At 43.3% G+C, this 11,400-nt stretch overlaps 1 protein-coding gene across 1 annotated transcript; it reads left to right on the top strand.

Moving 5' to 3' along the window:
- Positions 1 to 8,564: 8,564 nt before the first annotated feature.
- On the top strand, positions 8,565 to 11,027 carry LOC108543973 (endogenous retrovirus group K member 9 Pol protein-like; the record flags this gene model as incomplete). Its single annotated transcript, XM_017894852.1, is given in 2 exon segments — positions 8,565 to 10,338; positions 10,947 to 11,027. A coding segment is annotated over 1 exon segment (972 nt), but the record flags the coding sequence as incomplete, so codon positions are not given.
- Between the last annotated feature and the right edge of the window lie 373 nt (positions 11,028 to 11,400).

The following is an 11,400-nucleotide window of genomic DNA, read 5'->3' as shown; positions in this document are numbered from 1 at the left end:
AGGCTTGGATACCCTCACACCCGAGATTCACCTGCCACGTTCCCCTGTGCTACATGTCTTTGTGTGGAACACCTTATGCCTTGCAAATTACAAAAGGCTGTGTAAACATAAGAAACTGGCCTTGTCTTAACCCAACAGACATGGGGCGCACAATCTAAGCAGCTCCCCCAAGATTCATAGGCTTGGAGGCTGCTGGAGGGGAAAGTTTCTGCAACATGAGAGAAAAAATTGTCTTATGGGTATAAAGCTTACAATTTTGGAAATAATGTCTCCTGTAAAGGGAAAGGGAGTTTGTTTCAATCTGAGGAAAACTCCTGTTTTCAAATGTTCAAAGAGCTGATATGGCAGATCTTGGGGGTTGGCTGACTCAACTGCATTTCCAACCACATTCCCCTCATTTGTTTTTGTCTTAGAGGCTATAAAAGAAATAAGTCCATCTCATGAACTGATGGGAAGATAGCACAGCACTGTTTCACTCTGCAGTGTTGCCTCGGATGTTGAGCTCTGGAGGGTTGCAGTAGATCTGCCAGTGTCTCCTTGTGAAATCCCTGCCAGTCCCACCAGACAGACCCAGGTGCTCAAGCACTTTTAAAGGGAACATGTCTCCTCTTGAAAAAGAGAAAACCCTGATGTTGGGTCCAGGGGAAGATGTTACACAGCACCACGTAAGGCTTCATTGCCTCTTCATCACATTTAGAGGTCTTTCCTCCTCCAAAATCTCATGAAATCTGGCCCCAAATTCTCTTTGCACCTTTTCTTCTTCATTATCTCTAAGCAGTGTCTCCCCTGCTTCCCCTTCCCCACTTCTCTCACTAGGACCCTTTCCCCCCCCCCCAAATAGTGCAATATCTAGGCCCAATTACCATAAAAGAAAGGAGAAGGAAATAGTAAATAATGTACTTAAAATTTAATGTTGGCATTCTATTATGATTCAAATAATATAGAAGTACAAAATAAAATATTAGTGTCCATGTCTCCCCTCTTCTCCCTCAATCTCTCTCACCAGATTTAAAAGACCAGCTTTAAAAGATGGACTTGGAATCTTCTAAACTGTCCTTTATGCAAATGTAATCTTCATTTTCTAGCTCTATGTATAGTTTTAGCAGAGATGGAAAAACTCGATCTTTCAAAAGTCATCAGCAATGTAAGCCCATGGTTCCATTAGGTTGGTGCAAAAGTAATTGCTGTTTTTACCATTAAAAGTAACGGCAAAAACCAAACCACGATTACTTTTGCACTGACCTAATAGAAAGAGACTGCGATTTTTTGGGAAGATGAAACCCTTTTGTGGGTTTTTTGAAAATGTAGAGAGAAGGTGCAGAGCCCAGTCCACAGTGAAGTTGTGCCTAAATAGCACTATGCTGCTTTGAATGATAAAATAAAAGGATGTCTTTACAGGGTGGAGAATGGTATAAGCCTGGACTCACTGATAATCTTCAGAAACACCAGGGAGGTCACTGGGATTTGGAGGCTACCATCCTGAGGATGAAGGCTTGAATTGTTCTAGTTAGATGCCAAAGGAACAGGTGGCCCCAAAAGGCCAGAGAACTGGGGTACAGCTGACATACCTACTTTAAAAGGGATTCTGTTATACAGACTGTTCTGTGCTTTAGTGCTTCCCCTTAGCATGCTACCTTAGACATCTTGCTCTGTCAGTCTTAGAGTGAGTTTACCAAAAGTTTCTGGTGATAGTGAGTGAGGTACTAGTGCAGACCACAAGAGTATAGCTCATTAATAGATGGAGATAAATGAAAATCAGTGGGCAGAGAAGTAAATTGACTTTGCCTCAAATGTAAATGTTCCTGCAGGAGCTGGAAGTGCATTTTAGTGACCTTTCTATGGCCACATAGAAAACACATCAGCAGATCAGAGCTTGTCTTCTTTCCTAGACTTTAATTTCCTCCTTTGAACAAAGGGACAATGAGGTGTCTGATTCAGAACAGAACATGTTGTACGGTTGTTAAATTAAATGTGAAAAGGAAAAGACTGAGGCTTTTAAAATGTATGCTCAATTTTTCCATCAACAGGAGGCCTCTGCAAAATTATCACCCACTCAATAAGGACTCTGTCACTGGCTTATCAGATGTCCCGAACCCTTGGGAAACAAGACTTGAGGTTAGTCGAGGTCTTTTTGTTGCTGGGCTACCCTAGCATCCCTGATTTCCTCTCTGGACTCTCTCGTTGGCTTACTTTCTTTCCTCCTTTTTATATACTTTGTATATACTTGTCTTTCTCTGAAATCCTTGTCCTTAGTATATCTGGCTCTCCATAAACATTCACCTGTTGCTCTAATTCCTGACACCCTCAATTTACAATAAATAGAAGGTTCTATTTGGAGTTGAAAACCTAGGTTGGAGCCTTGACTCTGCCATTTAAGTGGCTTTATCTTCTGGGTTTCCAACTGTAAAGTAGATTAGTAATGGGTGTTTACAATCCTTGGAATGACAATGGGTGACGTGTGTTTGAATGGATATGCTTTATAAACTTCCAATGATTATAGAAATGCAAGGCGTGCACACACACACACACACACACACACACACACACACGAGGAAGATAGCCAGCTTGAACAAAAGACATTCAGATTTATAGTCCCTGTTAGCATGGTTGTGACTTCATAGCATGCCACCTCTGGGCCCTGAAATAGATATGTAAGAAATGGCATTTTACAGATTCAGAAAACATTTAAACCCTCAGAATATTGCCTCTGGCAGGCTCCTTGAGACCGTCAAAATTCTCATCCAACCATGTTATTTTCTGGATGGGAAAACTGAGGGCAGGAACTGTCCCGGGGCAAAGTGCCAAACAGAGCGGAGCTGGGCCTGGATTGCAGGTTGTTTGATTCTCAGTTCTGGTCCTTCCTCTGTCTGTGATACAGTCTTGACTCTGACTTTGCTGAGCCCTGGAGGAAGATGAGTAGCCCAGTCTGACTCTCCTGATAAGATTGTCTCCGAGGACAATGAAAATGCTGTTGTGGCCCCCAGCCCCCAGCATTTACATAATGAGTTGTTTCTAAGGCATTTCCATTAAAAGAAAATATTTTTTGGGTATGAGGGAGCAGGGTGTTGGACTAAGCTCACGTCCCTCCCCTCCTGTTGGTACAGAAGACAAGGAGAGAAAGGACAGGGAAGACTGTCACAAAGAAGGAATTGGTCTTTAGGGCCTCATTCTGAATGTTTAGCTTTCTCTGTAATGTTGGTGCTTTCTCTTCCTTCATCTACCTACCATTTGATGTTGCCCTGGCGCCCTGAGGCAGCTTTACGATGAATTCCTGTGGATCCAAGCCTTTCCTGGCTCCCTTCCTGCATCCCAACATGTAGTTTCCATCACCCATTTCTATAGAACTCTGCTCTTACTGAGAAATTCAAGAACAATAAAGCCCAATGTCTTTGTTTTTCCACATGATAACTTTGCCTATCTCTCTGATGAATTGTATTTATTGTAAAACAGTATAATGAAAACAATAAATGAAAAAAATCCGCCCACTGTTCCACCCTCTAACATGCCAACTGTTTTCATCTTTTGAGTTTCCTGCCCATATGCTGCATGTTTTACAGAGCAGTAACTCATAGTGCATCTATAATTCAGCCCTCTGCTTTTATCTATTACATTCTATTAATTTATCAGGTTGCTACACAGATTTCAGAATCATGATATTTAGCTATGGTATAATGTTTCACACCATTGCTATATCATGATTTATTTAACCATTCTCCCTTTTTTGGATGTGTGAATTATTTCTGATTTTTCTCCATTATCAGTAATACTGCTTTGAAAAATGGATACCTTCACTTCTTTTATTCTTTTGAATGATTTCCCTAGAATAAATTCCAAAGAGTTAGATTAGTGAGTCAAAGAGTAAGAATAATTTGAGGGATGCAGAATTCACTTAACAAACACCAAGAGTCTGCTGTGCTAAGCCCTGAATTGTCCCAGATGAAAGTCACAGAGCTTACACTCAATAGGCCCATGGTTACAGCCTTGCCAATGCATTACAATGGAGCAGTCTCTTGTTGCCTGAGTTATCACCCAAGTTCTTTGTTTCACAACTGATAAAATTAAGGAGCATGAACACTACAGGTGCAAATTTAATAAGCAAAAGAAGAAAGTTCTCCGCTGTGGAGAGGAGGCCTGAAAGAGGGTTGCTGTTTTTGCAGTTGAATGCAAAGTCTTTTATAAGAAACCAATGAGGGCTGGGCATCTCACCTGCATAAGGTGCAAATTTCTGGTCTTCCTAAAGCACATTTAGGCTCTTAGCTTAAGTTATTCCATATTACTTTGTTACCTTACTGTGCATGTGTCAGGGGATGGAATTTTCCATTGTGGGCATGTCTGGGCAAGTCACCTGTGTAGCCTTTCTTATCTGTGCGGCTGTGGGCATGTCTAGGCAAGCCCCCCTGTGCAAGTACCCTTGTCTGTGCCTGCAGCTTGATTTTTGAGGCTGTCCTTTTGTTTGAAAGAGTTCAACCAAGGACCCACCCTAACTGCCTGCCTGACTGGTTTCTGCCTTTCTGTTCTCTCAACAGCATCTAGCAACAGAAATATCTGTCATAATAACCCCCTGTAAAAACCCCTATTTGCTACCTGTCTGCCAGGCACTATGTTACGAGGTGTCTATACATTTTATTATAACTTCTCAATATCACCAAGAAAGCAGTACTATTAGATTCCTATTTTGCAGATGAGAGAACTGAGGCTGAGAGAAATTAAGTAGCTTGTCCAAGGTCACATAGCCAGTGAGAGGCCCAGGTGGGATTCAAATCCAGGTCTCCCTGACTTGAAAGAATATGGGCTTCCTGTTAGTGCTACCCAGTTCCTCTTTATGTATAGGTATTTGCCAAACTATTTCCTCAAGACTGTGCAGTGCTGTAGTTTGTCAATTATCTGAGTCTCTCTCTCTTTTTTTTTTGAGATGGAGTCTTTCTTGCTCTGTCATCCAGGCTGGAGTGCAGGGGTGCGACCTCCGCTCATTGCAACCTCTACTTCTGAAAGAGATCAAATTAAGTCCACAGGCAAGCAGCCCGGGCGCCGCCCTGACAGCCCGGGCGGCGCCCTCAGCCTAGTTAAAGATCGACCCCGGACCTAACCGATTAGGTTAATTAGGTTATCTATAGACTCCGGACATTGTAAGGACAAACGTTGTGAAAGTCTCTGTCCTGCTCTAATTACCGGTGTCTGCCACATATCTTAGTCCTGGACCCAGTACAAACACAATCCCCTATTTTGTCCCAACTTCCTGAGCCCAACACAAACACATCCCCCCACACATCTCAGAAACACCACCTAGAGAGCCCCTGATAAGATCACAACCGTTTGTAGTTTTACTAAAAGCGCGGGAACAAATGGAAAACTGTTAATTGTATTAACCAATTACCAGTTGTAATGCTGCAACCAAAAGAATTCCTTTGTACCTCTGTAACCTTACATATCCTGTATGCATCGGGCTATAAAAAGCGGCCACATGCATCATTCAGGGCCCTCTTGTATGTTGTAAAACAGAGGGACCAAGTTCGAACTTGCATTAAAGATCCTTGCCGCTTGGCTTTGACTCCGGATTCTGGTGGACTTCTTCGGGGAATACAGGGTCTGGGCATAACATTTGGGGGCTCGCCCGGGATTCCCCCAAGCCCACCAGACCCCCAGTCAACGGATCTACTAGGATCGATCTGCTAATAGGTGAGCCGGCTCGTCTATGTTTGTCTGTCTGTGTCCTGTCTGAATTCGCGGCTCTCTAAGTCCGCCTGAGGCTATTAGCCTGTCTGTATTCGCGGCTCTCTAAGTCCGCTCTGAATCAATCTGTGACTCGCGAGGTTTGAAGCTGAAAGCTGGCATAGGTCCTGGCGGACGCGCTATAGGACAGCCAGCGGAGACCGGTGGGAGACGTCCCCCGGCTCTCATCTGGTTCTTGCCTGAACTCTGACCCAGATTTCTGGTGCGCGCCTGCGACTGACGTAAACTTGTTGTTGATATTCCAGCAACTCACTTTTCCCTTGCAGGACCTGTTCCGCAACTCACTTTTCCCTTGCAGGACCTGTTCCAGCAACTCACTTTTCCCTTGCAGGACCTGTTCCAGGCGCCACTCCGGGTGCTACTGTTCAAGATGGGTAATACCTAGAGCACTCCCCTATCTCTCCTTACAAGTAATTTCAAGGATGTTAGGGCAAGGGGCCATGATCTTGGTATGGACATCAGGAAGGGAAAGCTAATTACTCTGTGCCGCTCCGAGTGGCCCGCCCTTAACGTAGGGTGGCCACCCAAAGGGACATTCTGTCTTCCTGTCATCACTAGAGTAAAGTCCAAGGTTTTCCAGCCTGGGCGTGCTAGTCACCCGGATCATATCCCATATATCCTCGTATGGCAGGCTCTAGCTGGGAACCCGCCCCCTTGGCTGTCCCCTTTCCAATTAGCCTCTGAACCCTGTAAGGCACTGGTTGCTTGGCCGCTAAAATCCAAGCAACCAACTGCCCCCCCCATCCTGTTCTACCTGATAGCGAGGACCCGCTGTCCACAGAACCCCCTCCGTACCTCTCCGGGCCGCAGGCCTCAGCCCCCCCCCAGGCTGAGCCACGGGAGGGAGCAGGCGGACGGGAGGCGGCCAGCGCACCCGGACCCACTAAAAGGGAAAGTAACTCTGAAGGGCCGGCGTGGGTCCTCTGTAAGCACAGCGCCGGTCCCCTGGGCCCCGCTTTTCTTTCTCTACACTTTGTCTCTGTGTTTTATTCCTTTTCTCAAGTCTTTCGTTTCCACCTAACGAGAAACACCCACAAGTGTGGAGGGGCAGGCCACCCCTTCATCTGGTGCCCAACGTGGAAGCTTTTCTCTAAGGTGAAGGTACGCTGGAGCGTGGTCATTGAGGACAAGTCGACGAGAGACTCCCGAGTACGTCTACAGTCAGCCTTGCGGTAAGCTTGTGCGCTCGGAAGAACCTAGGGTAACAATGGGGCAAACTAAAAGTAAATATGCCTCTTATCGCAGCTTTATAAAAATTCTCTTAAAAAGAGGGGGAGTTAAAGTGTCTACCAAAAATCTAAATACGCTCTTTCAAACAATAGAACAGTTTTGTCCATGGTTTCCGGAACAGGGAACTTTAGATCTAAAAGATTGGGAAAAAATTGGCAAAGAATTAAAACAAGCAAGTAGGGAAGGTAAAATCATCCCACTTACAGTATGGAATGATTGGGTCATTGTTAAAGTAGCTTTAGAACCGTTGCAAACAGAAGAAGATAACATTCCAATTTCCGATGTCCCTAAAAGCTGTGCAGTAGATTGTGAAAAAGAGGCAGGGATAGAATCCCGGAAAAGAAAAGAAAGTTCACACTGTAAATGTGTAGCAGAGCCGGTAATGGCTCGGTCAACGCAAAATGTTGACAATAATCAATTACAGGAGGTAATATATCCTGAAACGTTAAAATTAGAGGAAAAAGATCCAGAATTAGCAGAGCCATCAGAGTCTAAACCACGATGGCCAACTCCTCTTACAACAGCTCAGATGCCTGCAACCTTAGAACCTCAAATGCAGGTTAAACAAGTACAAACTCCAAAAGAAGATCAAATAGAAAAAGATAGAGTCTCTGTCACGGCAATGCCAATCCAAATACAGTGTCCACAATATCAGCAGGTAGAAAGTAAGATCCAGCCGCCAGTACCCTATCAATACTGGTCGCCAGCTGAACTGCAGTATCAGCAGCCCCCAGAAAATCTGTATGGACAGCCAGGAACACTTCCAGTGCCACAGGGCAGGGTGCCATATCCTCAGCCGCCCACCATGAGACTTAATCCTACAGCACCGCCTAGTACACAAGGTAGTGCAATACATAAAATTATCGATGAGGCAAGAAAACAGGGAGATATTGAGGCGTGGCAATTCCCAGTAATATTAGAAGCAAGACCACCTGGAGAAGGGGCCCAAGAGGGAGAGCCTCCCGTAGCTGAAGCCAGATATCAGTCCTTTTCTATAAAAATGCTAAAAGAGATGAAAGAAGGAGTAAAACAGTATGGACCCAACTCTCCTTACATGAGAACATTATTAGATTCCATTGCTCATGGACATAGACTCATTCCTTATGATTGGGAGATTCTGGCAAAATCATCACTCTCACCCTCTCAATTTTTACAATTTAAGACTTGGTGGATTGATGGGGCACAAGTACAGGTCCGAAAAAAAATAGGACTGCCAATCCTCCAATTAACATAGATGCTGCTCAAAAGTCAATTACCGATGAGAATGCCCATAAAGTCATAGTGGAGTTGATGGCATATGAAAACGCCAATCCGGATTGTCAATCAGCCATTAAGCCATTAGAAGGAAGAGTTTCCGCAGGATCAGATGTAATCTCAGAGTACGTTAAAGCCTGCGATGGAATTGGAGGAGCTATGCATAAAGCTATGCTTATGGCTCAGGCGATCACAGGAGTTGCTTTAGGAGGACAAGTGAAAACATTTGGGGGAAAATGTTATAATTGTGGTCAAATTGGTCATCTAAAAAAGAATTGCCTATGTCCAAGATGTAAAAAGGGACAACATTGGAGTAATCAATGTCGTTCTAAATATGATAAAAATGGGCAACCGCTGTCGGAAAATGAGAGGAGGGGCCAGCCTCAGGCCCCGCAACAAACTGGGGCATTCCCAATTCAGCCCTTTGTTCCTCAGGGTTTTCAGGAATAACAACCCCCACTGTCGCAAGTGTCTCAGGGAATAAGCCAGTTATCACAATACAGCAATTATCCCCCGCCACAAGTGGCAGTGCAGCAGTAGATTTGTGTACTTTACAAGTAGTCTCTCTGCTTCCAGGGGAGCCTCCACAAAAAAAAATCCCCACAGGGGTATACGGCCCATTGCCTGAGGGGACTGTAGGACTAATCTTAGGAAGATCAAGTTTAAATCTAAAAGGCGTTCAAATTCATACTGGTGTGGTTGATTCAGACTATGAAGGTGACATTCAATTGGTTATTAGTTCCTCAATTCCTTGGAGTGCCAGTCCAGGAGACAGGATTGCTCAATTATTACTCCTACCTTATATTAAAGTTGGGAACAGTAAAATAAAAAGAACAGGAGGGTTCGGAAGCACTGATCTGGCAGGAAAAGCTGCATATTGGGCAAGTCTGGTCTCTGAGAGCAGACCTGTGTGTAAGGCCATTATTCAAGGAAAACAGTTTGAAGGGTTGGTAGACACAGGAGCAGATATCTCTGTCATTGCTTTAAATCAGTGGCCGCTACCAAAGCAAAAACTGGAGGCTTTACACTTATTAGCAAAGGAACAATTAGCAAAGGGACACATTGAGCCTTCATTCTCACCCTGGAATTCTCCTGTATTTGTAATTCAAAAAAAATCAGGCAAATGGCGTATGTTAATGGACTTAAGAGCTGTAAACGCTGTAATTCAACCCATGGGGCCTCTCCAACCTGGATTGCCCTCTCCAGCCATGATCCCAAAAGACTGGCCTTTAATTATAATTGATCTTAAGGATTGCTTTTTTTTACCATTCCTCTGGCAGAGCAAGATTGTGAAAAATTTGCCTTTACTTTACCAGTCATAAATAATAAAGAACCAGCCACCAGGTTTCAGTGGAAAGTATTACCTCAGGGAACGAACAAGTTAAACGAGCCTTTATCAATTCCGGTGCGTGGCAGATTGGCCTTGCTGATTTTGTGGGAATTATTGATAATCATTACCCAAAAACAAAAATCTTCCAGTTTCTAAAATTGACTACTTGGATTTTACCTAAAATTACCAGACATAAACCTTTAGAAAATGCTCTGACAGTATTCACTGATGGTTCCAGCAATGAAAAAGCAGCTTACACAGGGCCAAAGGAGTGAGTAGTCAAAACTCAGTATCAATCAGCTCAAAGGGCAGAGTTGGTTGGAGTCATTACAATGTTAAAAGATTTTAATCAACCTGCTGATATTATATCAGATTCTGTATAGGTAGTACAGGCTACAAAGGATGTTAAGACAGCTCTGATTAAATATAGCATAGATAATCAGTTAAACCAACTGTTCACTTTGTTACAACAAAAATAGGACATGAGAAATAGAGGAAGGTAATAACCTGGGGAAGAAGTTTTGCTTGTGTTTCACTAGGAGAAAATCAGCTTCCTATTTGGATACCCACTAAACATTTGAAGTTCTACAATGAACCCATCGGAGATGCAAAGAAAAGCGCCTCCACGGAGACGGAAACACCGCAATCGAGCACCATTGACTGTCAGGATAAATCAAGTGGTGATATTGGAAACACAGATAAAGTCACCACGCACCAGGAAGGCAAAGCTGCCAACCTGGGCACAGTTAAAGAAGCTGACGCTGTTAGCTGGAAAAAGCCTAGCCAGCACAAAGGTGACACAAACCTCAAAAAAAAAAAAAAATGCTGCTTGCAGCTTTAATGGTTGTATCAACAGTGGTAAGTCTCCCCATGCCTGCAGGAGCAGCTACAGCTAATTATACCTACTGGGCTTATGTGCCTTTCCCGCCCTTAATTCGGGCAGTTACATGGATGGATAATCCTATTAAAATATATGTTAATAATAGTGTGTAGGTACCTGGTCCTACAGAAATTGTTGCCCTGCCTAACCGGAGGAAAAAGAATTGATGATAAATATTTCCATTAGGTATTGTTTCCAGTTACAGTGTGACTGGAATACTTCAGATTTTTGTATTACACCCCAAGTTTATAATGAGTCTAAACATCACTGGGACATGGCAAAACGCCATCTACAGGGAAGAGGAGATAATCTCACTTTAGACATTTCTAAATTAGAGCAACAAATTTTGAAGCCTCTCAAAGTCATTTAAATATTGTGCCTGGAACTGAGGCATTAGATCAAGTGAAAAAAAAAAAAAAAATCTTTATGGATTAAACCCCACGACTTGGATTAGGTCTATTGAGAACTCTACTGCAGTAAATTTTGGAATTATGTGTCTCTGTTTAATCGGTTTGTTTTTAGTGTGCTGGACCAGTCAAAAAAATCCTATGCCACAATCGAGAGAACGAACTAGCCTTCATCGCCATGGCACATTTATATAGAGAAAAAGGGAGAAAGAATGTTGCGGGAAGTCAGAGACCTTGAATGGAGGGACTGGCTGAAGCCACGGCAGAAAAACATAAAATATGAAGATTTCATGGACATTTTATTAGTTCTCCGAAATTAATACTTTTGTAATTTCTTATGTCTGTCTTTACTTTAATACTTTTGTAATTTCCTGTGTCTTTAATCTCTTAGTCCCATCATCTTCTTTGTAAACTGAGGAGGATATATGTCACCTCAGGACCCTGTGATGATTGAGTTAACTGCACAAATGGTTTGTAGAGCATGTGTGTTTGAACAATATGAAATCTGGGCATCTTGAAAAAACGAACAGGATAACAGTGATGTTCTGGGAACAAGGGAGGTAACCTTG

Source organism: Rhinopithecus bieti, unplaced genomic scaffold (genome assembly GCF_001698545.2).
Source record: "Rhinopithecus bieti isolate Rb0 unplaced genomic scaffold, ASM169854v2 scaffold_26311, whole genome shotgun sequence".
NCBI classification, from domain to species: Eukaryota; Metazoa; Chordata; class Mammalia; order Primates; family Cercopithecidae; genus Rhinopithecus; species Rhinopithecus bieti.
The sequence above is the reverse complement of the archived record's forward strand: the minus strand, read 5'-3'. Positions and strand labels throughout refer to the sequence as shown.